We start from the raw sequence: 27,258 nt of genomic DNA, 5'->3' as shown, positions 1-27,258 counted from the left end.
TTCCCCACCTTTGCTTTTCCTGCTGATGCTGCTGCAGACCCCGCCACGGACTCCCTGACTCGGACCCTGGCTCCATCCTTTACCCACTTCCCATTTCCAGTAACTCATTTTGCACCGATGCTGGTCCGCAGCCAGAGCTCCCCAGCTCCGAGGAACAGGAGCAAGAGCCGGGTTTGCACCAACCAGAAACCTGCATCCCCCCCTGCAGGGCACAGCGACGGGACCTTCACCCCCCCCCCCCCCCCCCCCCCGAAATCACAGAGCTGCTTCCCTAAGGGAAAACCTGCGCCCGATTTGTTTTCTCCCTGGAATGAGGCATCCCTGCGTAAGCCGGGATATTCCCATCACTGGGCTGGGCGGTTTGTGTCACGTCACTTCTCTTTTGGAGCCCTGCTCTTGCATCAGCGAGGCTGCGGTTGCACAATCGAGGCCGCTCCTCCCGCCACTTCGGGCGCCCATTTGAAAAGCTGCCGGGTCTGACAGCCCCATTCCCTTCTCCGTATTTGGGAAGGGGCCTTTATCCCACAGAAAGAGCTGCTTTAAGCGCTGAGCATCCTCTTAGCGAAAGCTGCATCACCTGAGAGCCCCAGCTTGCAGCTAGAGGCTGCACTGACCACGGGGAGACGCCCACAGCACTGTGGATGTGGCCAGGGTGATGCTGGGTTTCCCGTTGGTGCCAGTCGCATCCTTCCGCACCCAGAGGGAGCGAAGCAGGGAGCTGCAGCGGGAGCAGCGCTGGGGGTTGGTGAGGGAATGATCCATCTCCGCGCAGCGCCACATCCAGCCCTCCGCAGTGCGGCTCCGAAAGCTGCTCCGTGAGACCAAGAGGAAAAATCGTTCCCTCGTGGAAACACCCCTGTGGGAAAGGGCTATTCCAGCTGGCCCCCTCCTCTCCCTGTGTGTTATGAATGGAAAACCAGGAGGGATTTGGGAGCATTTGGCTCCAGATCTCAGCTTTCCAGTATGGATCTTCTGCATTGTGTAATCCTCATCTAGGATGTTTCACACTCCCCATCCTCCTTTCCCCTTTCCTTCACATCGCACCGTGCCCATCCGGAGGCAGGGAGCAGCCACCCAAACACGAGTACCTGGGCCCAGCACCGCGAGCTGTGGCCAGCGATGGCAAACGCTGCTGCAGCACACGGCAACCTCCAGCCAGACATGTCCGAACGTGTCCTCCAGCTGCTGGCGCCGGTGGGAAGCTGCTGGTCCAGCTGGGAAGTGCTCGGGGGTGGGTGCATGCCAAGGGTCCTGCTCAGCGCCAGGGCTCCAGGGGCCTTGGAGGGCCCCTGGCACTCCCAAGGGACCACTTTAACCGGGTCTTTGTGCCCTGGAACGGAGCTGTCACTGCCGGTGCTCCACGGGAGCTCATTGTGCTTGCAGCCCTGTGGGGGTGATGCCCGCGGTGCCCGGGCAGTTTATACCGGGCTGGGAGGGGGGCCAGGGCAGTGCCATGGGACAGGGGAGCATCATCCCGGGGTGAGCACCCAACGGGGCTGAGTCACCCCTTCCTTAATCCATTGTGCCCCTTCCCACAGGGACCCGGTGGCCAGGAAAGCCCGGGTGGGGGAATGCCCCCTCCTCCGGCCAGATAAAGTGCTGCTTTGTTCCTGGGGGCACCCCTGTGCCTCTTGATGGGGGGGTCCCTGTATCCTCTAAGGGGCAGATCCCTCCATCTCCTGATGTGAGGATCGCTGCAACCTCTAGGAAGGGACTCCCTGTATCCCCCGATGGGGGAGGTCCCTGCACCCCGTCCTAGGAAGGGGGTCCCTGTATCCCCTGCTGTCCTTTCATTCCCCTCGGAAGGGCTTCCCTGCACTCCCTGATGGGGGGATCTCTGCACCCGCCTCGGGAAGGGTTTCCTGTACCTCCTAACGGGGGATCCCTGTATCCCCTGGTGCAGGGTCCCCGTCTCCCCGGTGAGGGGGGTCCCCGCGCTCCCCTCTCCCCACTTTCGCCCCGCCGCCAAGAACGGGAGCCGGGGCTCGGGGGCAGGGACCGGCCGGGGCGGGGCAGGCCCGGTGGGAGCGGGGAGCAGCGGCGAGGCCCCGCCCCGCCCGCCCCGGTATAAAAACGGGCGGAGCGCACCGGCGGCCGGGAGACGCGACGGGACGGTGAGTGCGGCGGGGCGGGGGCAGCCGCGGCTCCGCGCCTTCCGTGCCCGCCGGCGGGGCGGTGTCACCGGGGGTGCCGCTGGCCCGGGGGTGCGGAGCGGGGGAAGCGGGGAGCGGGCGGCGGCGGCGGCTTCGCTCCGGTGGCCTCGTCCGTGGCGCTGCGGAGGGAGCGGGGCCGGGGCCGCGGTGTGGGGGTACCCGGGCGCGGGGCGGGAGCCCCGGGCCGTGCTCGCCCCCTGGCGGCGCGGAGCATCCCCTGTGGCTGCGCGGGGTCCGGAGCCGCTGAGGGCCCCCCGCGGGCTCCTCGGTGCCATGAGAGAGCCGTTCTCGACGCCTGTCGCCGGGTCACGGCGGCTGCGGGCGCGGGGCTGCAGCTCCTCCTGCGCCCAGCCCTTCCCCGACTGGTGTAACTGGTCCTGGGTGCTGCAGGTGCCTGCGGGGTGGTGATGGTCCACCCTGGGTGTGCCCTCACCGGGGCGAGGCTCCCGCACAGCCCTGCACCTGCACCACCTCCGTGATGGAGCCTTGGGGCTCTCGGATGAGCTCTGGGAGCCTCGCAGCTCTCTGCAGAGGCTGCTGCAAGTGATGCCGGCCCATGGAGGGGACGGTGACCAGGGTCTGCTCCTTCCCTTCTGGTGGCCCCGGCGATCTGCATCCATGAGTTGGGGTGAAGCTGTTGTCTTGAGGCTCCAGGTGGCATCTGAGGAGTAGGAGATTGGTGCCTGACAAGGCCAGGGAGGGCTACGGGGTGCTTGGTCAGGGTGTCAAAGCCCATCCCCTGCCTGCTCTTTGCCGGGGCTTGCCTGGACATGCTGAGACTTGCCCCGCAGTGAGGTCACCCTGCTTGTGCTCTGCCTGCCACCACGTAGGAAGCTGGATTTCTATTTTTACCCACGGTGCTCTGTCTGGGTGGGGAGCGGGGCCGGGTGTCCACAGGGATGGATGTAGGGCACCTCCTGCCCCGGGCTGGAGGCTCTCTGGTGCCCACTGGCATATCTGGGAATGGGGGTCCTGAGTTAGGGCAGAATCCTTCCTGCAGGAGGCTGAGCCCCCATCCCTGGGTGTGTTTGGGGCTGGGAGCGAGTCTGGTGTGGTCCTGGGTTGGGCGGGCCATAAGGAAGGTGGTCTTGCATGCGGTTGTTCTTGAATCTGGTTTTAAGGCACAGATTGGTTTATATTAGAAGGGACCTTAAAGCTCCTCCAGCTCCAGCCCCTGCCACGGGCAGGGACCCCTTCCATAGAGCAGCTTGCTCCAAGCCCCTGTGTCCAACCTGCCCTTGAACACTGCCAGGGATGGGGCAGCCACAGCTTCTCTGGGCACCCTGTGCCAGATTCAATGCTGGTCAAGCCTTAGCTCCAAAAGCCACCCCAGCCCAGAACATTGCTTGCTCTGCTCTGTGACAAGGCTCCTCATGGCAGCGGGTGGTTTGGGAGAAGGCTCTGCCACTCGCTGCCCCAGGATCAAGGCTTTTGGCACCGATCTGAAGCAAAACAAAACCAAACACAAGCAGGGTTGTGTCTCTGGTTACCCAGCAGCTTCTTGCAGATTAGGAGGGTGGTTAACAGTGGTCAAGCTTGTGGCATGTTACTGCAGTTGCTCAAAAGGCTCCCTTGCCGCTGAGCCTGGGTTCTGGAGGTGAAGAAATGGGTTAGAAAACCATCCTGTTGCTTCACTTGCCCATGTGCCAACTCGCTTTGTGCCTGTGTGGAAGGGGAATGAAGCAGGTTGTGATGGAACCAGTGGCAGCCTCGATGCTGGATGCTCTGCGCATGGGAGGGCTTTACCTGCCGGAGGAGGAACCATTGCCGTGTGCCCCTTCCCCCTCTTGCATCCCCAGCAGCATTCCTTGGATGATGGACTTGATGATTTTAAGGGTCTTTTCCAGCCTGGTTTGATTCTGCACCAGGCTGTGTTTGACCTCGGTCATGCTCAAGCCTCTGAGATGCCACCAAAACTCCAGAGGAGCCCTGGGCAGGTGGGGGTTCTCTCCACGCTGCCTCAGTGCAGAGCCCAGCCCTGGTTGTCCCACCTTGCTTACCGCCTGCACTGCTCTGGTGGAGCACGTGCTGGCCCTCGGGCTTGCTCGTGGCGTGTCCAGCACCCCAGTAACTTGCTCTGTTCCCTCCCAGCCACCACGATGCCCCTGTCTCAGAGCAAGGCCGGGCAGATGCCATGCAACAGCAAGGTCTGCAGGAACCTCTTTGGCCCCGTGGACCACCAGCAGCTCCAGCACGACTTGGAGAGCCTGTTGAAGCAGAACCTGGAAGAAGCTCAGCAGCGCTGGAACTTTGACTTCGAGACGGAGACTCCCTTGGAAGGACGCTTCGAGTGGGAGAGGGTCCTCCTGCCTGAGGAGCAGCCCCAGGAGCTCCACAGCCTGGTCAGGGCCACCAGCAGCAGGAGCAGGAGCTCCTTGGTCCCCTCCAACGAGCACCTTGGCAGGATTTGCCCCGAGGGATCCCAGCAGAGCTCGGGGGTTTACAGGGCTGGTGCCCCGCGGAGCTTGAAGCGTGGGCAGGCCACCATCAAAGGTGAGTGCTGGAGGCGGGGGCACCCTGGGGTTGTGGCTGCGGTAGGGACAGATGGAGGGAACTTGGATGCAGGAGCCCTGCCTGGCTCCTGGCCATGGGAAGGGAGCACCTTCCACTCAGCTCTCCTGGGTGAGCAGAGCCTATCTTGCGGGGGAAAGGCTGCAGACTGGGTGTCTTTTGGATGCTGGGGGTTAGGCAGGGCCCTTATTTTGGGCTTGTGGGGTTTATAACTGAGGTGCCCCAAAATAGTTGTTCACCTCCAGCTGCCATGGCCTGATCCTGTCCTGTAAGATCAGGGCCTGGAGTGGAAACGCAGGTGAGACCAAGCAGAGGGTGGCCAGCTCTTTTCTTCAGGGTCTCTGGGGGTGGCTGTAAGATGGAGCCCACCTGGGCTGGGTTTTGGGGAGCCTCCCTGGGAGCACCTCCCTCTTCCTGCCCCATAGCTTCCAACAGGCTGGAGGCACTTCCCAACCCTCTCTTTCTGCCCTCTAGACTTCTACAGCTCCAAGCGAAGGATCATCCCTGAGAAGCCCAAGCCATGACATGGTGCTCTGCTCCTCTGCCATTGGGGACGGCTGCTGATGTTCCCTGGGGGTGTCCATGGCTCTTTCCCCCCCTCTGTACTGTGTAAGCTGTCTATGAAGCAATGTAGAGTCTGTAGTTCCCTATTTATGAGTAGTCTGGGGTCCTGAGGGACCTTCACTGTGTGCAATGTATGAGTAGCCCATGTTGTGGCTTGTAGCTACAGCAGAGGGGATGGAGGAGAGCTGAAAGGGGCCTGATGGCACTAAGGCATTACCCTGCCTGCAGAGAAGAAAGTGTGTCCTTTGCCCAGCATTGGTGGGACCAAGCATCATCCTTGCACCCCCTTCCTGTCCAGCCGTGGTCCTCCTCCTGCCTGATGGCTGGCCATGGGGGACACTTGTGTCCCAGCCACTTGGTGGCATCAGGTGTCCTTAAGAAAGGGTCCCTGATGTAGATTGCAGAGCTCTGGGACAGCCTGGCCAGAGGACACCCCAGTTGCTGGTACATGGTGGTGACCCTCTCCCCAGCAGGATGGACCCAGCAGTGTCAAGCCCTTGTCCATGTGTGTAAGTGATGTAGGGGCTGCCTGGGAGAGGAAACGCTGTTCCCTGGACAGCCCTTCCTTGGGGTGACTCACCGGTGGTGTCACCCCTCAGACAGGCTGCAGATGGTGACAGAGCCGCTGGAGGTCCCCAGTGCTGCGCCCATTGCAGGACCAACGCTGCCTGTGGGAGGCTTTGGGGTCCCCTGGATGCTGCTGAGCCAAGCCTCCCTTTCCTGTCCTTGCCTTGTTGAGTGGTGCCGCTTGCCCTTGTGTCCCTGCCTCTTTCAACACTGACACTGGGCTGGGGAGCTCCTGTTTCCTGCTGTTGGCTTGCTCTAGGACGGTAGTCCTGCTCCCCAGCAGGGATGATACTGAAAGAAGAAATTGTAGCTTTTTTTTTTTTTGCCTGTTTTCCTGGACTTTTTCCTCCTTTGGGGCTGGGGCGGGGAGAAGACCCTCACCTGGCTCTGCAGAGCGAGTGGCTTCGGCCACCTCTGGGACCAAGGGATGTCTTGGAGCGAGGGTTGCTCTGTCCCAGCGCCGAAGGGTCAGTCCCTGCTCTGGAGGGACTCGACACTGTCAGGTCTCAGCACTTTCACAGCGTTCATCTCCTGCTCTGCTGGATTTGGACTCTGGAAACTGGTGCAAGATGGTTCCGGGTAGAAAAGGGCCAGGGTCAACCTCCCGCCTTGCACCACGATGCACTTTGCTGTCAGTGAAGCTGGCGAGCTCCCAGCACTAAATGTTTATTTATATAAAAAAGGCTATTAACTATGTGGGGGAAGGGGAAATACCTGTTTGACTCCAAATGTTAACTCTGAATAAACACTCGCCTCGTGTATGGGAACTGGTGTCTCTGGTTGATGGGAATGACTGTGCTGGTAATGGGGTGGCTGCAGCCAGCATGGGAAGGGGCTGTTGCAGCCAGCGTGGGAAGGGGCTGTTGCAGCCCTGGGTGCCTCCTGTGACATGCAGGGTCAGAGCAGGGGGATGAGGAGCTGCGCGAGGGCTGAGAGGGGTAAAACCTCCCCACAACCCCTGCGCTTAACCCTGCTCCTGGTGCTGCCACCATGTACCCAGGAGCAGCCACTGCTGCTTGTGTGGGGTCTCACTGTGGGAATGCAGGTTCCTCTGCTGCCTTCGTTGCTCCCTTTCCCTGCCCTGACACTGGATTTCTGCTCCTAGCCCTCAGGGCACTGTCTTATGGGGCAAATGGCCATTAGCCATGGGCAAGCTGGTCACATCCTCCTCTAAAGGGGTCCTGGGTGCCCAGGCCAGTGAGTGACCTGTGCTGTGGGACCTGGACAAGCAGGAGCAGGTGGAGGCACTGCAGATAACACACAACAGTGAGCCCTGCGTGGGGCTGAAATTTGCTGCTGGGGCTGGGATTCTCTAGGAGATGGATGCCTCACCATCAGCTGCTTCTTCCAAGGGCTGAGCAAGACTTGTACGTGGGCTGTGAGATCAAGTTAGGGTTAATGTGAGAAATCCCAGACTGGTTTGGGTTGAAGGCAGCTTAAAGTGCATCCAGCTCCAACCCCTGCCACGGGCAGGGACCCCTTCCATAGAGCAGCTTGCTCCAAGCCCCTGTGTCCAACCTGGCCTTGAACACTGCCAGGGATGGGGCAGCCACAGCTTCTCTGGGCACCCTGTGCCAGCGCCTCAGCCCTCACAGGGAAGAGCTTCTGCCTTAGATCCAACCTGAACTTGTCCTGTTTCAGTTTGAACCCATCACCCCGTGTCCTATCACTGCAGTCCCTAATGAAGAGTCCCTCCCCAGCATCCTTGCAGCCCCCTTCAGACACTGGAAGCTGCTCTGAGGTCTCCACACAGCTTCTCCAGGCTGAACAGCCCCAATGTTCTCAGCCTGTCTTCATACAGGGGGTGCTCCAGGCCCATAAGTGCCCTCATTTGCAGAGGATCCAGGAGAATACAAAGGTTTGATGGTAACAACCTTGTGCATTGTTCAACTGAGGATCCCTCAAGCTTCTGCACTTGTGTTGGGTGATCCCGCACATGCCAGTGCCCCTTGAGATGCTTGCAGAGCACGATCACGCAGCCTTTTAGCTGCTGCTGAGTCAAGCCCTCCGGATTTAGCCCTTTTAATCTCTTCCCCTTACGTCAGCCCCCTCTGCTGTCACCTCCTGTCTGTCAGAGCGGTGGTGATGGAGGAAGTGACAAATCAGCAAATACCCCCTTTGTCCCTGTGTGTGGGGCTCTGAGCGCAGCCCAGGTCTGGCTCTGCTGTGCAGGAGGGAGCTTGGCATCTAGGTTTGGAGTTTGCACCCACATGGGAGACTCCAGCCCTGCACAGCCTCTCCCAGTGGGGAGGACTGTGTGTGTGCCCAGCTCTGGGGACACAAAGTGGTGACGGGCTTCCTGCAGCTGGGCAATGGATGCAAACCTTGCACTTCCAGCTTGGGTTTTGCTGCCCTCCCATCCCAGCCGCAGCACAAAGCAAGGATGCTGGGGTTCACACGGTGGGGCTGAGAGGAGGGTCCGGTTCTTCTCCTCCTTTCCCCATTATATCCAACCCCAGGACCTGCCTGGCTTCTCCCTGGGGCTGGAAAGGGCTCTTGGCACTGCAGAGCTGGGTATACCCGGGAGGAGCAGCAGCACCTAAGCTGCTTCCTCAGGTGGAAGAGCAGCAGAGCAGGGCTGGGCTGTGGCTGGGGGTGCGATGGGGCAGGGCACTGGTGCAGCCGGTTCCCAGCAAGGGATTGAACCAGTTTAGATGGGGAGAGACAGGCACCTCCTGCCCTGGGAGCTCAGCCCTGTGCTGGGAGCTCGGGGCTTAGCTCTGGTTATAACCTAAAGTTATTGTTGAATTTCCCCTTGTTGGGATCTTTTCCCCATTTTTGCAGTTAAAGGAGAGCAAAAATGTTCATACCCCGCCTAATTCCCCTGTGCCCCTGCAAACCAGAGTGGGTGCAAGCCATGGGCAGTCAGTGGGTTCGGTGCTGGCTTTAAAGCCCAGTTAATGATTCCAACAGGAGCCTTGGAAAACCCACCAGTGTGAGCAGCACAGTGGGATGAGCTCCAAACCCTGGGGCTCAAGAGCCTCTGTGGGTTGTGGTGTGTGCAGGTTTGTCCTGTAGGTGGGATGCTGTATATGTGGGTTATAGTGAGTCCTGTAGTTTGGGTTATTCAGCCTCTTAAAATACCACTTGCTACTTCTCTGCTGCTTTTCCCCTGCCCCAGACACCCTCCAGACCACTGAGAGCAAGGAAAGGATGGGGATGTCTGCTGGGATTCCTGGTGATGCCAGTGGCACCTTTGCAGAGCTGCTTTGGGATCTGGGGGGCCTGGGGGGCTGGTGACCCTCCGGATGGGCCCTTCCTGCACCCTGCTTGCAATGCAGCAAACAGGAAACGTGGGAGCACCGGCAGTTGAGTGTAACCCAGAGCGGAAAGTGCCTTGAGTAAGAGCAAGAGAGCACAGGAGCAGCATCCCCCGGCCCCGGGCACCCCGAAACTGAGGGTCCCTCTCGGCCAGAGGGGAAGGTGAGATTTGGTGCTCAGGGAGGGCTCCTGCAGCACCTCGAGAACAAGAAAAGCAAGGAAAGGAAGGGGTTTTCTCGCTGTTGGTGAGCTGGGGCGGGGGGGGGGCTGCTTCTTGCTGCCTGTGGGGGGACCGTGGCTGATGGGCCTCTGCTGATGGCTGGGAGCAGTGTGGGGTGTTCCGGACAGGATCAGGTCCCTGGGAGCCGGGGATACCACGGGCTGGGGGATGCGCGGCTCCCATCGCACCCACGCTGCTTGTTCTGTGCCTCTGCTGGGGCTGCGCTGGGTTGGAGCAGGTAACTGGGGGATTCTTCATGCCTTAAACAACCCCAGCGCCCCCCCCCGAGCTCCCACTTCTGCTGTCTTAGTGGCTGGCACCACCATAAAGGCACATGGTTTCTGTTCCCCCCCTCTCCCCCCCCCCAAGCATCCTGTAGGACTCCAGCAGCTCCACAAAGCCCTCTTGATTTAAGGGGATGTTTTGGGGGCCTCTTCCTGTATTTCCAATGCAGGCTGGGATTTAGCACAGGGCTGGAGCAGCCGGGGTCTCTCCAGGCTGGGAGCAGAAAGTGGGGCTGCAGCATGGCCCCCTCTGCGTCACAGCTCCCCATAGCTGTGGGCTCCTTCCCTTGGGTTTTGGCTTTGCCATGCAGAGAACAGCCCCTCATGGGCTCAGTGGCTGTTGGTGCCGCTGCCATCACCCAGGCTTCCTGAAGGCCTCCCCAGCTCTCACACAGCTCCCGAGGTGACTCCCGGCTCTGAAAGCTGGGGGAGGATGACCAAAAGCTGCTGCTGGGCTCTGAGAAGGCAGCTGGGACCAGCCCCTTCTGCCCAGCATCGCTGCGGCTGCTCCTTTGCCAGTGCCACCTCCTGGGTTTCCCCTGGGTGCCGGTGCCCTGCGCATCCTCCATGGGAGGTGTGGGATGGGTGGTGGCAGGAGGAGGTGCTCACCCAGTGGGTGCTGGGCTCGCAGCCGTTGCTCGATCTGGTCAAGGCTGCGCTGCTCTTCCTATTGCCAAACCCAGGGCCCTTTACAGCAGCCAAAGCGCGTTTCCAGCTCAATCCCACTCCACCATCTCCCACCAAGGGCTCCAGCAAGGAGGAGCTGGCCAAGGGTCAACAACCATCAGTGTCCCCTGGACAGGACTGAGCTGGGGGCCATGGCCGAGCGCCGGGCAGGCACCAAGAGCCGGCGCTTGGGCTCCAGCCGACGCAAGGGCTTTGGTGAGGCACCCGCAGCAGCCCCCAGCCCCGGCAAGGAGCCATCATGGGCAGCTGAAATAGTGCAGAGGGTGCAGGAGCTCCTCAGGGAGCAGGACAAGGACCAGGAGGGGTTCGTCACCCACTCGGCCATACAGGTAAGGGATAGGGATGTCTCCTCGGGTCAGATGCTGCTGGGGTGGGTGGAGAATGGGTGATGGGAGGGGTGTTCCCCTGCTTTGCTCTGTTCTTAGAGATTACAGGAGGAAGATCTCCCGTGCAGCACGGAGGAGTTGGAGCTCGTCTTCAATGGGCTGGATGCGGCCGGCACCGGGCGGTTGAGAACTGAGGAATTCACTTTTGGACTCTGTAAGTGCCGGCACGACGCCTCCAAGCTGATCCTGGACATGGCCATAGTGCTTTCCCAGGGGATATCTGAAACACCGCCCTTGCTGGGTGGCAGAGGATGGCCTAAAAGTCGTCCCCTCGTCCGGGTCTCATCCCATGGCTCCACTGGTGAGAGGTCCTCTTGTGCCAGAATGGATTCATCGAAGCCATGGGGTGGGAAGTGTTGGGTTTGGGGCTTTGCTGTCACCCTGGCCTGGCACTGAGGGTTTGGGGTCTCTGTTGACAGGGCAGTTCCTGAGCTCCCAGAAAGCTGCCAGGGACCATCGTCGGCAGAAAACAGCATCGCGGAGGGTCCCCTTGGTCCTTCCCAGCCCGGCGCTGGAGGAGGTGGACAGTGAGGAGCGGAGGCAGTTCTCTGCCTTTATGGACCAGTTGGGCACGGACAACATCTCTGAGGAGTAGGCCGCCCTGATTAGCACCCATGGGTGTCCTGCTGGATGGGGTGGACAGGGAAAGGCTTGGGCAGGAGTGAGGGAGTGAGCCCAGAAATGACTTGGAGCTGCCTTTGGCCCCAGGACAGGATCATGCTCACCCCCGTGCTCATCTGTCCCCCAGGACCATGCATCCTTAACAGTGTGAGCTAAATCTTAGAAGGAGCCAGGTTAGAAAAGCCCTTTCAGCTCCTCCAGTCCAACCATTCCCAGCACTGCCAAGGCCACCCCTAACCCATGGCACTGAGGCCTCGTCTCCACGCTGTGTGAACACTTGCAGGGACGGTGACTGCAGCCCTGCCCTGGGCAGCCTGTTCCAATGCCTGAGCACCCTCTGGGGCAGGAATTGTTCCTCAGCTCCATCTAAACCTGCCCTGGGGCAGCTTGAGGCCGTTTCCTCTTGTCCCATCCCTTGTTCCTTGGGAGCAGAGCCCAGCCCCTCCTGGCTCCATCCTCAGGCAGCTGTAGGCAGCCATCAGGTCCCCCCTGAGCCTTCTCTTCTCCAGCCTGAACCCCCCAGGTCCCTCAGCCCTTCCCCATCAAACTTGTGCTCCAGGCCCTGCACCAGCTCCGCTGCCCTTCTCTGGCCCCGCTCCAGCCCCTCAATGTCTCTCCTGTAGTGAGGGGCCCAGAGCTGAACACGGGATTCGAGGTGCGGCCTCACCAGTGCCCAGTGCAGGGGGAGTCAGTACCCCACATGGTGACCCAGGGCCCCATAGCTGGCCTGCTTTGGGAGGGGGTTGAGGGCGTTTCACACAGAACACCTCCCTGCAGACAGGAGATCTGGGAGCTCTGGCGGAAGCTCCGGCAGGATGAACCCCAGCTCCTGGACGCTCAGGAGGACTTTGTGGCCAAGGTGAGGCACCGCATCCAGGAAGTGAGGAACAAGAAGGAGGCTTTGAAGGAGACCCTGAACAAGTGAGTCAGCCCTGGGCAGTGGAGAGGGGTGGCACGGGAAGGATGGGGCCACCCAAGGAGGGAGAAACCTGGGTGTTCCCAGCAACTCCATCAGCAGCTGGAGCAGAGGCTTCGCAGGGAGCTGCCTTTTGGGGTCGGGCTCCCTCTGCAGTCCCACATGGGATGGCCAAAGCGCTGGGATCAGCCTGCGGGGCACATCCTAGCCGGGAGAACCCCTCCAGGCAAACCCTGCTGCAGCCCGCGGGCAGCGTGGGGGCCTGCACCCGCAGCAGCAGGGTCTGATCGCCCAGCCCTTGGCCTCGCTGTCCCCGGCAGACGCGTGGCCGAGCACGGCAGGGAGGTGCAGCGGCTCTGCGGGGCTCTGGAGCAGCGGATCCAGGGGGAGCAGCAGCGGCTGGAGCAGGAGGTGGGTCCCGGCTCCTCCGCTCCCCTCACTGCCGGCCCCAGGAGGGGCCCAGCACCCCCCTGGCAGCTCCCGGGCGGGTCAATGGGTGCTGATGTCCCTGCTGCCGTCCCAGAGCGTGGCCCCGAGCCCCCAGCGTGCGGCGGAGCTCCAGCGAATGCTGGATGCCGGTGAGAAGGAGGTGCAGCGCCTGCTCACAGCGCAGCTGGAGGTGAGCTGGCCCCAGCTCCCGGTCCCCCTTCCTGCATGCGGGGTCTCTGCGCTAGGCTGTAGCAGCAGCACTGTGCAGTAGAGCTGAGCCCAGGCTGTGCCCACCAGCTCCTGATGTAGTTGTCACACCCCTATCCCCACTCTCCATCCCCAAAGGACCCAGGCTGGGTTTCCCCGCCACGGCCCCAGGTCTAGAGGAGCTGGGTGCCCGTCAGTTCCCTTTCTGCGTGGGGGTCCTGGCAGGTCTCAGCGTCCTTGTTGCCATCCCACAGCTGGAGACACGGTGCCACAGCCTCCGCAGCATGCAGGAAGCTGCCAGCACCGAGAACCGGCAGCTTGAGGAGAGCAAGCGGGTGCTGGAGCAGCACCTCCAGCACCTCCACCAGCAGCTCCAGCAGACCCACGGGCGCCTGCGGGCAGTGAGGGCTGCAGTGGCTTGGGAGCACGTGGAGGAGCCGGGGTGAGTGGCTGAGTGACCATCATATCCCTGTGCACACACGTGGTTTCCTCCTGGGGTTAATGCTGTTTGATGGGTCTGAGGCTTCACAGGGCTTTAGTGGTCTCCACAGTGCAGAGTAGAATCACAGCATCATAGGTTTGAAAAGACTTTTAGGATCAAGTCCAGCTGTTCCCCAGGCCACCACTAAATCATGTCTGTCACTGAGGGCCTCATCTATGTGGTCTGTGAATACTTAACCATGGCTTGGTGCGAAAAGCATCAGTAAAAAGCCAGGTCTGTCAGTACCATGTCTCTTTGAGGGCAGTGCCTGCAGAGATGGGGATGTCCCTACTCAGAAAGACCTAACCAGCACTGATCCAAAAGCTGTCCTGCTCCAGCCCACCACTGCTTGTGGGGCTGAGGACAGCGTGGGGCAGGGGTGGATGTGGTGGAGAGGATGCAACTGCCATTTTGACCACTGCGCTCTGTGTTTGCAGGGGCAGAGCAGTGGCAGAGCTGCCCAGCGAGACACCCGTGTCCCCAAAGGTACTTCAGCTGGGATATGGGGTCTTCAGTGGGGATGGGATGAGGTGTCCATGCTCCATAGCATTGTGCTGTTTGGTTTGGGACCATTGGGAAGCCCAAGAGCACAGGGTGCTTCTGCAGCAGGGGCAGTGCCTCCCCTAAAAGCTTTCTCACTGGATCAATATGGTGCCATAGAGATGTGTGGGAAGGGGGGGGGGAAGCACCCCCAAGATTTCTTGTGGGTACATCTCGATACCTGCTGGAGAGCCCAGCATTGTTTCAGGTGGGTTCACCCCCTCATCAAGCATTTTCCTCTCTTCTTCCCACCCTGCTTACTGCAGATGAGTCGGGAGCACAGCAAGAAGTACCGCTCCAAGACGCAGATGAGGGGGGAGTCCCAGAGCAGTGAGCCCAAAGCCAAGAGCACCCACCAAGTGTAAGGGGTCCTGGGTAACACCTGCTGCTTCAGCTTGTGCCCCCGAGGTCTGCAAGTCCTCCTCCTGCCCCAGGCAAACACCATGTTTAGTCCTTTCGGGGCTCCTTTCCCTCCCACCCATCTGGAGATCAGGACCCTTCACAGAATCCCAGGCTGGTTTGTGTTGAAGGGACCTTAAAGCTCCTCCAGCTCCAGCCCCTGCCACGGGCAGGGACCCCTTCCACTAGAGCAGCTTGCTCCAAGCCCCTGTGTCCAACCTGCCCTTGAACACTGCCAGGGATGGGGCAGCCACAGCTTCTCTGGGCACCCTGTGCCAGCGCCTCAGCACCCTCACAGGGAAGAGCTTCTGCCTCAGAGCTCAGCTCAGTCTCCCCTCTGGCAGGTTAAAGCCATTCCCCTTGGCCTGTCCCTACACCCAAGCCCCTCTCCAGCTTTCCTGCAGCCCCTTCAGGCACTGGAGGTGCTCTCAGGTCTCCCCTTCAGGAGCCTTTTCCCCAGGCTGACCCAGAGCTGCTCCAGCCCTCGCAGCATCAAGCGAGCTAACCCCAGCTTCACCCTGCATCACTCCATTGGCTCAAGCACTTGCTGTATCTGGCTGAACGTTTCCTTTTCACCTCAGTAATGTGAACCTGGAGCCTGCGAAGGGACACGCTCACTTCCCAGCCAGGACATGGCCATGGGTTTGGCTCCCTGAGCGGGCATCCCCCTTTCCCCTGTCACCTTCACTGCCTGTGCAAGCCTCCAGTATCCCCAGAGGGTCAATAAAACCGGGTCTGGAGAGGGATGGGGTGAGGTGGCAGAGCAGAGACCCCCTGGTACTGGCCCAGGAGGATGAGAGCGAGCTGGGGGCTGAGCTGACCCTCCCCATTTTCTGCCCTTTCCAGGGTGTGGGAAATGCTGCCTGCAGAAGTAAGCCTTCTGGGAGCCCCGCAGGGAGCGAGCTCTGTGGAAGAGGACCCCTGCCCAGAATCTCTGAAAGAGGAATGGTTCTCTGTCCAGAGCTCTTTGCTAAGAGAGGTGGATGATGCAACAGCAGCTCTGAGCAAACAGCTGAAGCCACAGGCACCAGGTGCACCCCCTGCTCCAGCAAACACTGCACATCACCCCCAGGATGATGCTGAGCCCCAAATGGGGCTGGAGGAAGGCACAGCACATGGAACAACCCCCAGGGTGCAACAAGAGACCCTCTCTGGTCATACTGGTCACAAGCTGTTTGAAGGAGACATGGAAGAAGGACCAGGCACAGCTCCAGATGTGCCACAGGCTGGTGCGTCCACGGGAGCTGGGCACCACAGGGCTCAGGAGCCAGAGCAGGGAGAGGAGGAACAAAGGATGTTATTCCCGCAAGGAAAGGGTGGTGGTGTGAAGGAGGCGATGCTAAAGGTGGCGGAGCATCTCCAGGGAGCACTGGGAGAGAACACGGAGGCAGGAGAGCAGGTCCTGATGGAGGTGGAGGGAGCAGGATGGATGCAGGAAAAAACAAGCTGGGAAAAGGCACGGCTCCTGGGAGAAGCTGAGGAAGTGGCATTAAGCCAGGGAGAAAACCTGGAGGCAGGTCTGGGGTCACCAGGGGCTGGGGAGGCAGGTCTGGGGTCACCAGGGGCTGGGGAGGCAGGTCTGGGGTCACCAGGGGCTGGGGAGGCAGGTCTGGGGTCACCAGGGGCTGGGGAGGCAGGTCTGGGGTCACCAGGGGCTGGGGAGGCAGCTCTGGGGTCACCAGGGGCTGGGGAGGCAGCTCTGGGGTCACCAGCGGCTGGAGAGGCAGGTCTGGTTGTGCGACAGCACCTTGGCATGGATGAGCTTCACCCAGCTGCACCTCAGCCCCTGGGCACGGGGCTGGGGGAAGAGGCTCAGCCACCACTGAGGCTCTCCAAGGAACTGGAAATGAAGGCAGGAGAGCTCCTGGAGCCAGAGCCACCACCGCAGGGTGAGGTACGAATAGGAGCAGCCCAGGGGCACAGTGTCCTTCCCGAGGTGACTGCGGCTCTTGGCCCCGGGATGCTGGAGCAAGATGATACTGTCAGGGCAGAGGTGAAGCTCCAGGGAGAGACCTTGGGTGCTGAGGTGCTGCCAGCCCAAGCTCAGCATGGAGCTGGAACCGAGGAAAGGGAGGTGCAAGTAGCCCAGGGAGAGTCTGCAAGGGGAGATGCAGAGCAGGGCCGGAGTGCCGGTGCAGGGGTGCCAGTGGTGCACGAAGGGGGAGCAGGAGCAGATGTGCCACCGCTGGAGGCGCAGAGCAGCAGGGCCAACGTGCAGCTGCGGGCAGAGGTGGAGGCGGCTCTGCAGCCACGGGCTGAGCCTGGCTCCCTGGGGACAAAGCAGGGAGGGAGCGCGGCTCCAGATGTGCAGCCCCTGGAGGAGGGTGATCGACCAGAGCTAGGGCTGGGGGAGGACACGGGTGCTGCTGTGGTGCATGGCGAGGGTCCTTCCCCAGCAGAAATGTCTTTGGGGAGCCCAGCCCTGTGTGGGCTCTTCCCAGTTAAGGCTCAGGCATTGGAAATGGTGGAGGCAAAGGACTCCTGGGCAGATATGCAGCTACATAGGAGTTCCAGTCCAGAAACACCCCAGGGAGAGGAGGGCCATACAGTGGTACCTCTCCTGGAGGAGGATGAGGATGGTGCACAAGAGCAGGGTGAGCATGGGCTGCCACAGGAGCCTGTGCTTGATCCACAGGGAGCAGGATTTGGGCAGGGAGAGGAGCCTGCTGCAGGCGTGCAGCCACAAGAGGATGCTGAAAGCCTGGACAGGCTGGAGGACCAGAGCACTGGTGCAAGTGTGCAGATGCTTGCAGAGATGGATGAGGTCAAAGAGATCTCAGGCTGGAACACTGAAGGGGATCTGCAGCTGCTGAGTGAGGTCAGCTCCCTGGGTACGGAGCAGGGAGGGAGCGTGGTTCCAGGTGTGCAACCTCTGGATCAGGTCGATAAAGCAGAGTTAGTGGAATTGGAGGTAGAGGATTCCACAGCAAATGTAGAGCTGCATGGGGGTCCTAGTATTGAAACCCTCCATGGGGGTGAACACCATGCGGCCTTGCAGCTTGTGGAGGAGGATGAGGATGGGGAAGAGGGGCAGAGTGAGTGTGGGCTGCCACATGAGCCTGTGCTTCACCCCAATGGAGTGGCCATCAGGCAGGGAGAGGGGGCTGCTGGAGGCATGCAGCCATGGGAGGAGGCTGAAAGCCTGGACAGCCTGGAGGACCAGAGCACTGATGCAAGTGTGCAGATGCTTGCAGAGATGGATGAGGTCAGAGTGACCCCAGGAGGCAGCACAGAGGCAGATCTGCAGCTCTGGAGCGAGGTCAGCTCCCCAGGGACAGAGCAGGGAGGGAGCGTATCTCCAGATGTGCCAGATGAGCAAACCCTGGATCAGGTTGATAAAGCAAAGTTAGTGGAAACGGAGGCAGAGGACTGGGCAGACATGGAGCTGCATGGGGGTCCGAGCCCAGAAACAGCCCAGGGACAGGGGGGGCATGCAGCCCTACATCACATGGAGGAGCCTGAGGATGGTGCACAAGAGCAGGGTAAGAGCGGGCTGCCCCAGGAGCCTGTGCTTCACCCCCATGGGGTGAGGCAGGGAGAGGGGGCTGGTGCGGGTGTGCAGCTCCATGCAGAGGCTGTAATCCTGGGCACACTGCAGGCTCAGAGCACTGCTGCCGATGTGCAGCCTCCTGCAGAAGTGGATGAGCTCGAAGTGACCCCCGAGGCAGATCAGCAGCTCCTGAGTGAGGTCAGCTCCCTGGATACAGAGCAGGGAGGGAGCGTGGCTCCAGATGTGCAACCTCTGGATCAGGTCAATAGAGCAGAGTTACTGGAAACAGAGGCAGAGGACTGGGCAGAGATGGAGCTGCATGGGGGTCCCAGCCCAGAAACAGCCCAGGGAGGGGGGTACCATGCAGTCATGCAGCTTGTGGAAGAGGATGAGAATGGGGAAGAAGGGCAGGGTGAACACGGGCTGCAGCAGGAGTCTGTGCTTGATCCGCAGGGAGCAGGATTTGGGCAGGGAGAGGGGGCTGCTGCGGGTGTGCAGGCACAGGACAAGGCTGTAATCCTGGACGGGCTGGAGGCCCAGAGCACTGATACGAGTGTGCAGCCACTGACAGGGCCAGAGGAGCTCAGATCAAGCTCAGGAGGGAGCCCAGAGGCAAATGTGGGTGCAGCTGGGATGCAGGAAGGGGAGCAGAGGCACACTCCAGGCTCAGATGTAGCTCACACTGCAGAAGGGTGTGGGGAAGCTGGCGGTGCTCATGTGTCCCCCCCAGCTGAGGCCACTTCGTATCCTGAGCGTGTCGCTGCTCCCAAGGCTCCTGGTGTGGAAGCAAAGCAGGGAGCACTCACTGGTCCTGATGGGCAGATCCTGGAGGATACCCAGACACTGCAGTTACCAGGGGGAGAGAGAGCTGCTGCAGAGAGGAGACCTCTGGATGGAGCTCAAGGTCTGGAAGAGGGGCAGGGAGAGAGGCTGGAGGCAGGGGTGAGGAATTTAGTGGAAGCTCAGGCTCTAGGGCTAAAGCAGGGCCATGATGATGGTGCATCTGCACCAGCCTTCCCAGTCTCCAAGGTGCCATTACAGATCAGCACACTAAAGCTGGAAGCAATGATGCAGGAGGATGTTCTTGTTCCAGATGTGTGGCCGTTAGGTGCTTCAGGACAGGCAGCCCAAAGTGAGCTCCAGGAGCAGGTCTCAGCAGAGGCAGAGAAGCCACCACACGCAACGGAAACAGAGAAAGCAGCTGCTGGACCTGCTGAGCTTCCAAAACAAGAAGTGGCACCAGCATCACCCCTTCACACAAGGGTCCTACAGGAGGAAGATGCTGGGAATGATCAGCTGGGGACAGTTCTTGGAGGCAGCTCACTGGGGGATGCAGCCAGCATGCAGCCTCAAAGGCAGTCGTTGGGAGAACAGAGCAAAGACCTCGATGTTGATCGATGGAAGAAGCAGGAGGTTGGAAGGAAAATGAGCCAGGAAGGAGAGCCAAGTCCAGGGGAGCCAGGGACTGTCACTGCAGATGGGGCAGGAGCTGCCCCAAGGGGTTCTCCTAAAGCCCCCCTGGACCCAGATCACCTCTACAATGTGCTGTTTGTCGGGGACTCCCATGTGGGCAAAACATCGTTCCTGTACCGGCTGCATGCTGACACCTTCAACCCGCACCTCACCGCCACCGTAGGTAGGTCTCCTCCAGCTTCTCTCCAGCACAGCTCTGCACCCGCTTGGGTCTCCATTGCAATTCCCTTTCCTCCACCCCACAAGCTCCTGGTGATCATTTCAGGCATGTTACAGCTCACATCAGGTGTGCTACACAACCTGTCACCAAGGACCAAAGAGGAGCACTGACTTAACACACCTGTATGCTCTGCAGCAGGCGATGCTGGTCCTTGTTGCTCACTCTAGGGCACCAACACCAGTGTTCCTAGTGCTTTTCTCTCTGCTTGGCTTTCATTTCTCTTCTCCTCTCTTAACCAACCTGGTTTTATTCATCATGAGATCAGAGACCTTCCCCAAACCCCAGCCATTAAGGATCTAAAAGCCAGAGGTTCACTTGAGACCAGTCCCCTTGTGCAGCAACCTTAGGTCATACCTGCACCATGTGCCTTCTCCATCCACCTCCTGTCACAGGGATGAACTCTATAGTACAGAGATATCCCTTTTTGTGTCTCCTAGGACTGGATTATCAGGTGAAAAGCTTTGTCGTGGACAACAAGTGCTTTGCTCTCCGCCTGTGGGACTCAGCTGGTCAAGAAAGGTGAGTGCTGAGCTGTCTGCTTACAGAGAGCAACCTCTGGTGTTCCTCATTCTGGTAGTTTGGAGGATATGGATGTTCTTGGCTCTGCTAAGCAAAGGAGGGTTGTTTAAGGACAGACTCTGTACAGTACATGGTGTGATAGAGCGTAATAAAGGAAGTAATTAGGATAAAAATAAGCATCAGGCTGCTCGTGCTGACTCTACGATCAGCGTAGGAGCAAAATCTGGGTTTGCCTTTTTTTATACACATTCTTTCCCATCGGGATTCCATATTTCTTCTAGGGAAAACCTCCCCAGACCATATCAATGACCATTTAAAATGCATGCAGGTACCACAGCATCACCAAGCAGTTCTTCCGGAAGGCGGATGGGGTTGTGCTGATGTACGATATCACATCCGAGTATTCCTTCTTGGACGTGCAGTACTGGCTGAGCTGCATCCAGGTGGGTGAAGCAGGAAAACCTCATCCTGTCCCCAAGGTCTTGGAACTGGAGGTGACTCTGAGATCAGTGTTTTCTCCCCTTGACATCTGCCACTGGTTAGGGATGGACATCTTGGGGTGACCAAGCCCTTTGTAAAGAGCATTCTGCTTTGGTTTTGGTTAAAAATAGTTTTTCTTGGAGGATTTAAATTCAAATAGTGACAGTTTCACATTTTCCACATTTGTTTCCTAGGGTAATTTGTTAATAGTAACATGATGATAATGATCAACTTCAATTCAAAAGCACTGCAGAGGATTGAAAGTGATTTTGATAACACTTATAAATCAAGAATAGTCCCCTTTGAGTCCTGGGGAATGGGAGGTAACTTGTGTCTTATTACAAACTGCTTGCCAGAGATTTCCAATCAAGTACAAAATCAGTGTTTAAAAACACCAGAACAAAACAGGATGTCACCTTGCTCAGCCAGAGCATCTCTGGAGGGTTCCTGAAGTTGAACACAAAGTGGACTCATCCAATGCTCTGCCCTTTAACAGACCAGGTTAGATGATTTAATAGCAAAAATAAAATCCCTTTCTTAAATGCTGCTAAACTCATTTAAGAATTTAATGTTTTGGTATCAGCCCAAATCTGTGGGCATCCTTCACACTGCTCCAGGATGTGTCTAGACAGTGTGGCCGGCTGTGATCCAGGGGAGGTTGAGATGTGCTCCTGATCCTACCCTCTTTAACTGCCAGGAAGGAGCAGAAGATGGAGTCGCTATTCTGCTTCTTGGGAACAAAACTGACTGTGCTGCAGAGAGACAGGTCCCTATGGAGCAGGGGGAACGCCTGGCCAAGGTAGGTGCATGGCCCTGCTAAAGCATGTGTCCACCCAGGTTAGGCAAGGACAGCTAAGGGTGGATTCCACCAGCCTGGGGACACAGAGAAAGGCTAAAGTCCTTAACTTCCCCGTCATGCATTGGTCATCATAAAGGTGATCTCTGAACCCATCTTCCACCCTTCTCTGCCTTGCTTTCTCCTTGTCATCTTAGTTCTGACTCAGCATCACCCCAGTAAAACAGCTTTTATGGAGCTGGATCTATAAATGAAAATGTTTTCAGCTCTGCTTCTCTTTGCTGGGAAGTGTCACAGATCTTCCCAGCATCATGCGATTTATAAAACCACCAAATTATTCTGGTTTAATGATATGAAATGCTTGAAGTACAATTAACCTCTTCCAATAAAAAATTAGGTGAGAACAATCTCACCTTTACCAACTTAAATTTTATGGGATTTGGGCCAGTATCCAGTGACCAGTTTTCATAGAATCCCAGCCTGGTTTGGGTTGAAGGGAGCTTAAAGCTCCTCCAGCTCCAACCCCTGCCACGGGCAGGGACCCCTTCCATAGAGCAGCTTGCTCCAAGCCCCTGTGTCCAACCTGCCCTTGAACACTGCCAGGGATGGGGCAGCCACAGCTTCTCTGGGCACCCTGTGCCAGCGCCTCAGCACCCTCACAGGGAGAATTTACAGATTTCACAAATGAAGACAGCAGGACAAGGGATAGATGCTTTTTTCCCCCCAAAGCAGTCACTGGCAGGCACAGAAGACCTGGGATCATGCAGTTACATCTCCGTATTTGCTCCACTAACCAGAGGGCATCACATCACATTCTGTCCGCCTTTTCCTTGGTATTAAAAGTCAGTGTTGCAGCTACCAGAAAAGCTGGATTTCACCCTCATATTCCTGTAAATAAGTTACTGAGTCATTTGTTTCCCTGAGTCCCTCCTATTTGCCCTGTGATTGTCCTGTGGCTATTACTCATTTACTCCCATATTAAGCTATTCAAGTGTAAGAATATTACATTTCTATGTGTGCTCTGTGTCTTGAAGGAGCATCAGCTCATGTTTTATGAATGCAGTGCTGCCTCGGGCCACAACATCTCCGAGTCCATGGTCAGCTTGATCAGGTGAGGTGTGTGCTTGGATTTTGCCAGCTCTCCTGATTTTAATGGGCTCCCTCGCTACCTTTTTAACCCCAAATGCTGGTGGGTTTGTGTCACCGGAGACTCCATGTGCCCAAATATCAGGGAAAACTCAGAACAGCATGTGCATGGCTGGGGTGAGGTGCAGGTTAAGTGCTGAAAGATGTGTCCTGAATTAGTAAGAGATCAATAAAATCCTTTTCAGGATGCTGCTGATTTCTCTCTTGGTTGACAGACAATAAATTCTCTCTGTGGCTTGATTTAGGGTGGCTTTTTTAGCAGAGTCCATGGTACTCAAATCATGCTGAGCTGGAAGGCTCCTAACGCCTTTCATTTGTGCTGAGCCCCCTTTGACAATGCTTATCAAGACAAATAGCACAGAAATACAAAATATGGGGGAAATATTTGACTAATTTGCTTCCTTTTCTCCCAGGTTGCTCAAAGTGAATGAGGATAAACTGAAAAATAAGGCAGAAGAGGTACCAAAGCTACCTCAGAAGAAAAAGAGCTGCTGCTGGTGATGGAGAGACCCCCACATGCGATCTGAAACTGCAGTGACAGCCAGAAAAGCATAAAAATAGCCTTCAGGCACCATCTCTGCTCCCCATGTGTCTGCCTGGCCCCATGCCCTTCAGATGCTGAGAGCAAAAGTCGCTGTGGAGGAGTGGCTGTTACCCAGCCCCTTCTCTGCTCATCTCCTGCCACCATCCCAGAGGACAGGAGCCCTTGTAAATACTTGTTGGGAAACTTTACTGCTTTCTTTTGAAGACACAAAATGGGCTATGGAAAGAGGCAGAATAGGAAATTAGACAGATCTGAGATGCTGGAATGATATTGGAAGCAGCAGGGAGCAAAACCGAGTCTTGGGATGAAAGACATGAATACCAGGAGTCACCAAAGGCTGGTGTGTAAAACAGGGGGTTTAGGGCTGTTGGTGCTGCTGTGTGGTGGTGTCTTTTGCTCTGGCTTTGCAATCTGATCTGGAACAATGAAATATGGAATATATCCTAAATGCACTTTTAACTCCCTGCAGTTAGGCAAGGTAAAGTTAAGTTTTTCTCTTTCCTGGTTTATTGTGCCAGTGAGCAGCAATGGGTCTTGACAGAAAACTGCTAAAAACTGCTTAAAACAAATGTAAAACCTCCCAAAACACATCCAGGATAATAGAAAGAGCACTCAGGTGGTGGGATGTGGGAGCAGGTAAATGCTTGCAGGAGCTCTTTTCATTGCATTGCCCCCAGAGCAGGTATTTGCACTACTGCAGATCTCAGGGTGAGGAGGGCAGAGCAAGCTGCTGCACCCTGCCCTTCTGCACTGAGGTGGCTGCTGTATGAAGTACTGAATTGGGGTCAAAAAGAAAACCCAGTGTGAAAAACCTAAACAAGCATATTTGAAGGGGGTTTTAATTATTTTTCTTTCTACAGCTTCATGCAGAGAACTGTATTTTTTGCAGAGAAAGACATAGAGACTGAATAAATAAAATGACAATTGCTGTGTTTTAATGGTTTTCTGTGTTACAGGTGTTGCCTTGTCCTTCAGCAAGGAGAGGTATTTAAAGACCATGCTTTCATGCAGATTTGGGGGAAAATAGTTCTGCTCAGATGGGTTTGCCTTTCGTTGACATTATTATCTATATATACATTATGGCAGAGCAGAATAGCAGCCAGTTTCTGCTTTATAACAATGCAGTGACAAGAAGCGTTGGTTTCCTAATAACACTATATGCTAAAGAAAAGGATATCATTCTGCATGTTTCTGACTGTTATAGCCCAGCTTTCCCAGGAAACAAGGCTTAGGAGCTCCTGCTGCCCGTGTATGTGTACCTGTTGGTACAAAAGTCCCTGGTGAGGAGCAATTGCAAAGCTCTGAGATGCTGTGACTTGTGTGAATAAAGGCCTGAGTAACTGAGACTAATTAATACCCCCATTGATGGAAAAAATGCAGTTTAAGTTTAGTCTCTATCATGATAAATCTCCATGGGAGAGACCTGCAGGGCACAGAGCCAGGTGAGAGCAGACCTTCTTGGTTCTGCTGCTCACAGAATTACCTCTTCAAAATGGGCCAGCTCTGTGTGATACCCAAAAGTCCTCAGTGGAAACGACGCTGATTTCTAGATGGAGATGGACCAAGCTCATGCTTGGAAAGATCAGGGTTATGAGCTTCTCCAGGTAGGGTACAACTTTGCAGTGATGCAGGAACTGAGGAGTCATTTTGAGATGAGTTATCTCCTCTGCTTGCCCCATCTCAGTGTTACCTCTGCACTACTGAAGCTCCCATCCCATCCCCTAAATGTCTTTGGGATTTGGGTCTAGGCTGCTCCTAACCAAAAGCCAACTTCCTTTGGCTCTGTTGTTGAAAGACCCTCTTTTCTTAATGCAATATATTTACACCCCCATTCCGTATCAGTCTTTACCATATTTCATTATTGAGATATTTTCCTGATGGAGAAGTGGGAGCAGCCTGAAGATCACAGCTCCTCAGGAAGAGTTCCTCAGCTGAGAGCTGTGCCTGGGTTCAGTATCTGGGGGATCTTTCTGGCTTTTTTTTTTTTTTTTACTGGTGTTTGGGCCCATCTTCACTATTTCTGCTTTGCTGGTTTGTCTTTAAATAATGTAATTCCAAGCACACTTTGCCAAGGCTGAATTCGTACAGTCCCAGACTGGTTTGGGTTGAAGGGACCTTAAAGCTCCTCCAGCTCCAACCCCTGCCACGGGCAGGGACCCCTTCCACTGGAGCAGCTTGCTCCAAGCCCCTGTGTCCAACCTGCCCTTGAACACGGCCAGGGATGGGGCAGCCACAGCTTCTCTGGGCACCCTGTGCCAGTGCCTCAGCACCCTCACAGGGAAGAGCTTCTGCCTAAGAGCTCAGCTCAGTCTCCCATGTCTCAACCTGATTCTCCCATTAGATGGCAGCAAATGCAGCAACACCTTCCAACTGCAACACTGCTTCTGCAAAGAAAGAAACAAGGAGCTTGGAAAGGGCCCAGAAGAAAGATCTGCGAAACAAAAGCTTCCCAGAACAGCAAACAGAAAGAAACGTCGGTCTAATTCCACTAGAAATTACAGACTGAGTTTGTGCCCAAAGCATAAAACAAGGGTTAACTCCACTCCAGAGCTCCCCTCCAAACCTGGAAATGGATTTTTCATTGCCAGGTTGAGAGAAATGCCAGGAAGGCGATAAAGGATATTGGGAAGTATGACCAGGGCGTTGCATTTGCAAGCATCTTTCACCTTTAATAATTCATAATCCCAGTAAACTTTCCCACTCCAGAATCCAATGGACCGCTCCTCTGCAAGCTGTTAAATGCATGCATGAGCGTTTGGAGGAAGATCAAGGGCTGAGATATTAATAGCAAGAGGGAGATGCATGTTTGTTTGGACCACAGGAATTCTGGTTTAAAATCGGGCTGCTTCCCTTTGAGCCATTTGTAATTGCTCAAGGCACTCCACAGGAATTAGAGGAGCTGCCCCAGCCAAACCCAGGTTCAGAAGATCTCGGATACCAGCCCAAGCTCAGCGGGCGTTTGCCACCATCTCACTTTGATGCTTCCACTTTGAAAGCAGAGAACCCAGACGAGCTCTTGCTAAGTCAGAACAAATCATCAGCCAAAGCTTCCAGTGTCCCAGCCCCTGGGTTTCGGGTCTCACCCAACAGCGTCTCCCTGAATTTCCCCCCATTCCCCTTGAAAGGGAAATCAGGATATGGAGAGCATCGCACTTCCCGCGCTGGGATGGACAGGGCAGGAAGTTCAAACCTGATCAGAGGAAGTACTTTTTCTCGCAGTGTTTAATTCAACTGCAGAATTCATCACTGCAGGAAGTTGTTGAGGCCAAGAACTTAAACAAGGCTCCAAAGGGACTGGGGAGATACCAGAAAAACCCCTCACAGCCACAGCCAACCACCAATTGAAAATGCATTTAAGTGCAGTTAAGGACTGAAGCCCATATCGGGGGGCTGGGTAAGGCTGAGACCCCTCAATCCTCATTTCTTCCAAGCTTTTCATGTCAGGGGTGGCTTTGGAGACCTCCTCTTGCTCCATCCGCCAGCCCTTTACTCCTGCAGGCCTTTCCCATACATTTTAGGGTTTTCCCATGCTTTTTAGGGGGTTAACACCCTGTGCACGGTCACCACTTGTCACTGAGCTGTGGGAATGGACACCCACATCCCCAAGGGGCTGGGTAAGCGGGGCTTGGGGGGCACTGGCTGGGTCTGTTGGGGAGCACAAAGGCAGCTCGGCAGAGCTGGAGGAGGTAAATGGGCCCGGTGGGGCTGCTGTAGGGTTTGGGAGGGTGTAAGGGCTGAGGGGTGGGTGCTGTGGATGGATGCTGGGGGATAGAGAGGTGTCATGGGTGCTGTGGATCTGGCTATGAAAGGCATTGGAGGTGCTGGGGGGGTCTCAGGGGTGCTGGGGTGGGGGGTGTCTGAAGGTGCTGATTTAGGTCTGAGGATGCTGAGGACTTAGTTTTGGGGGGTCTTTTGGTAATGTGGGAGGTCAGACAGGTGCTGGGGGGGTCTCAAGGTGATCATGGGCTCAGGTGGGTGCTGGGGGGGGTGTGTGTCTGGGGGGTCTCAGGGTGGTCAGGCTGGTGCTGGGGGTTCAGGGGTGTGTGTGGGGTCTGATGGTGTTGGGGGTTCAGGCAGGGGCTGGGGGGTGTTGAGGGTACCCATGGACTCAGGTGGGTGCTGGACGGGGTGCCTTAGGGTGCTGGGGGCTCCAGTGGGTGTTGGGGGTGTCTGTGGGCAATGGGAGGGGGTCAGGCTGGTGCTGGGGGAGTTAAGGGTGGCCTTGGGCTCAGGTAAGTGCTGGGGGGTGCCACAGGGATACGGGCCGGGGGTCCCCGTGTTCTGGGCTTAAACGGGAGCTGGGCATTGCAGGGGCATTCTGGGCTCCGGTGGGTGCTGGGGGGGGGGTCTCAGGCCCACGCGGG

The 27,258-nt window shown here is 57.1% G+C and overlaps 2 protein-coding genes across 9 annotated transcripts; both read left to right on the top strand.

The window, feature by feature from the left end:
* The first annotated feature begins 1,988 nt into the window (after positions 1-1,988).
* CDKN1A (cyclin dependent kinase inhibitor 1A) lies at positions 1,989-6,562 on the top strand. The gene is made up of 3 exons (XM_062625641.1): positions 1,989-2,114; positions 4,245-4,646; positions 5,139-6,562. Exons 2-3 carry the CDS (start codon positions 4,253-4,255, stop codon positions 5,186-5,188), a joined length of 444 nt encoding a protein of 147 aa, XP_062481625.1. The 5' UTR covers positions 1,989-2,114; positions 4,245-4,252; the 3' UTR covers positions 5,189-6,562.
* Positions 6,563-8,564: 2,002 nt separating this feature from the next.
* On the top strand, positions 8,565-24,240 carry RAB44 (RAB44, member RAS oncogene family). 8 transcript variants are annotated; one of them, XM_062625638.1, is made up of 17 exons: positions 8,565-9,218; positions 10,306-10,576; positions 10,673-10,787; positions 11,053-11,224; positions 12,032-12,175; positions 12,491-12,581; positions 12,694-12,789; positions 13,061-13,248; positions 13,725-13,773; positions 14,094-14,188; positions 15,073-15,773; positions 15,954-19,352; positions 19,847-19,928; positions 20,257-20,371; positions 21,106-21,207; positions 22,239-22,315; positions 22,764-24,240. In XM_062625638.1, the coding sequence occupies exons 2-17, from the start codon at positions 10,379-10,381 to the stop codon at positions 22,849-22,851; spliced, it is 5,712 nt and encodes a 1,903-aa protein (XP_062481622.1). In that variant the 5' UTR covers positions 8,565-9,218; positions 10,306-10,378; the 3' UTR covers positions 22,852-24,240. The 8 variants fall into 8 exon arrangements, 7 of the variants coding, with proteins under 7 accessions (XP_062481622.1, XP_062481621.1, XP_062481619.1 ...); XM_062625637.1 differs by having other exon boundaries at positions 10,276-10,576; XM_062625635.1 differs by having other exon boundaries at positions 8,565-9,301.
* Positions 24,241-27,258: the final 3,018 nt, after the last annotated feature.

The sequence above is a fragment of the Pezoporus occidentalis genome, unplaced genomic scaffold (assembly GCF_034315485.1).
Source record: "Pezoporus occidentalis ecotype Australia unplaced genomic scaffold, CSIRO_AGI_Poc_V1 ctg280, whole genome shotgun sequence".
Taxonomy (NCBI): domain Eukaryota; kingdom Metazoa; phylum Chordata; class Aves; order Psittaciformes; family Psittacidae; genus Pezoporus; species Pezoporus occidentalis.
This window is presented reverse-complemented; position numbering and strand designations above follow the sequence as displayed.

What these genes read in the sequence shown, in the direction of transcription:
- CDKN1A (XM_062625641.1), top strand. Translation starts at nt 4,253, where the DNA reads ATGCCCCTGTCTCAGAGCAAGGCCGGGCAGATGCCATGCAACAGCAAG. An exon ending in TGGGCAGGCCACCATCAAAG is followed by an intron (nt 4,647 to 5,138) that starts GTGAGTGCTGGA and finishes TCTGCCCTCTAG; the next exon opens with ACTTCTACAGCTCCAAGCGA.
- RAB44 (XM_062625633.1), top strand. Translation starts at nt 10,142, where the DNA reads ATGGGTGGTGGCAGGAGGAGGTGCTCACCCAGTGGGTGCTGGGCTCGC. An exon ending in TCACCCACTCGGCCATACAG is followed by an intron (nt 10,577 to 10,672) that starts GTAAGGGATAGG and finishes CTCTGTTCTTAG; the next exon opens with AGATTACAGGAGGAAGATCT. An exon ending in TTGAAGGAGACCCTGAACAA is followed by an intron (nt 12,176 to 12,490) that starts GTGAGTCAGCCC and finishes TGTCCCCGGCAG; the next exon opens with ACGCGTGGCCGAGCACGGCA.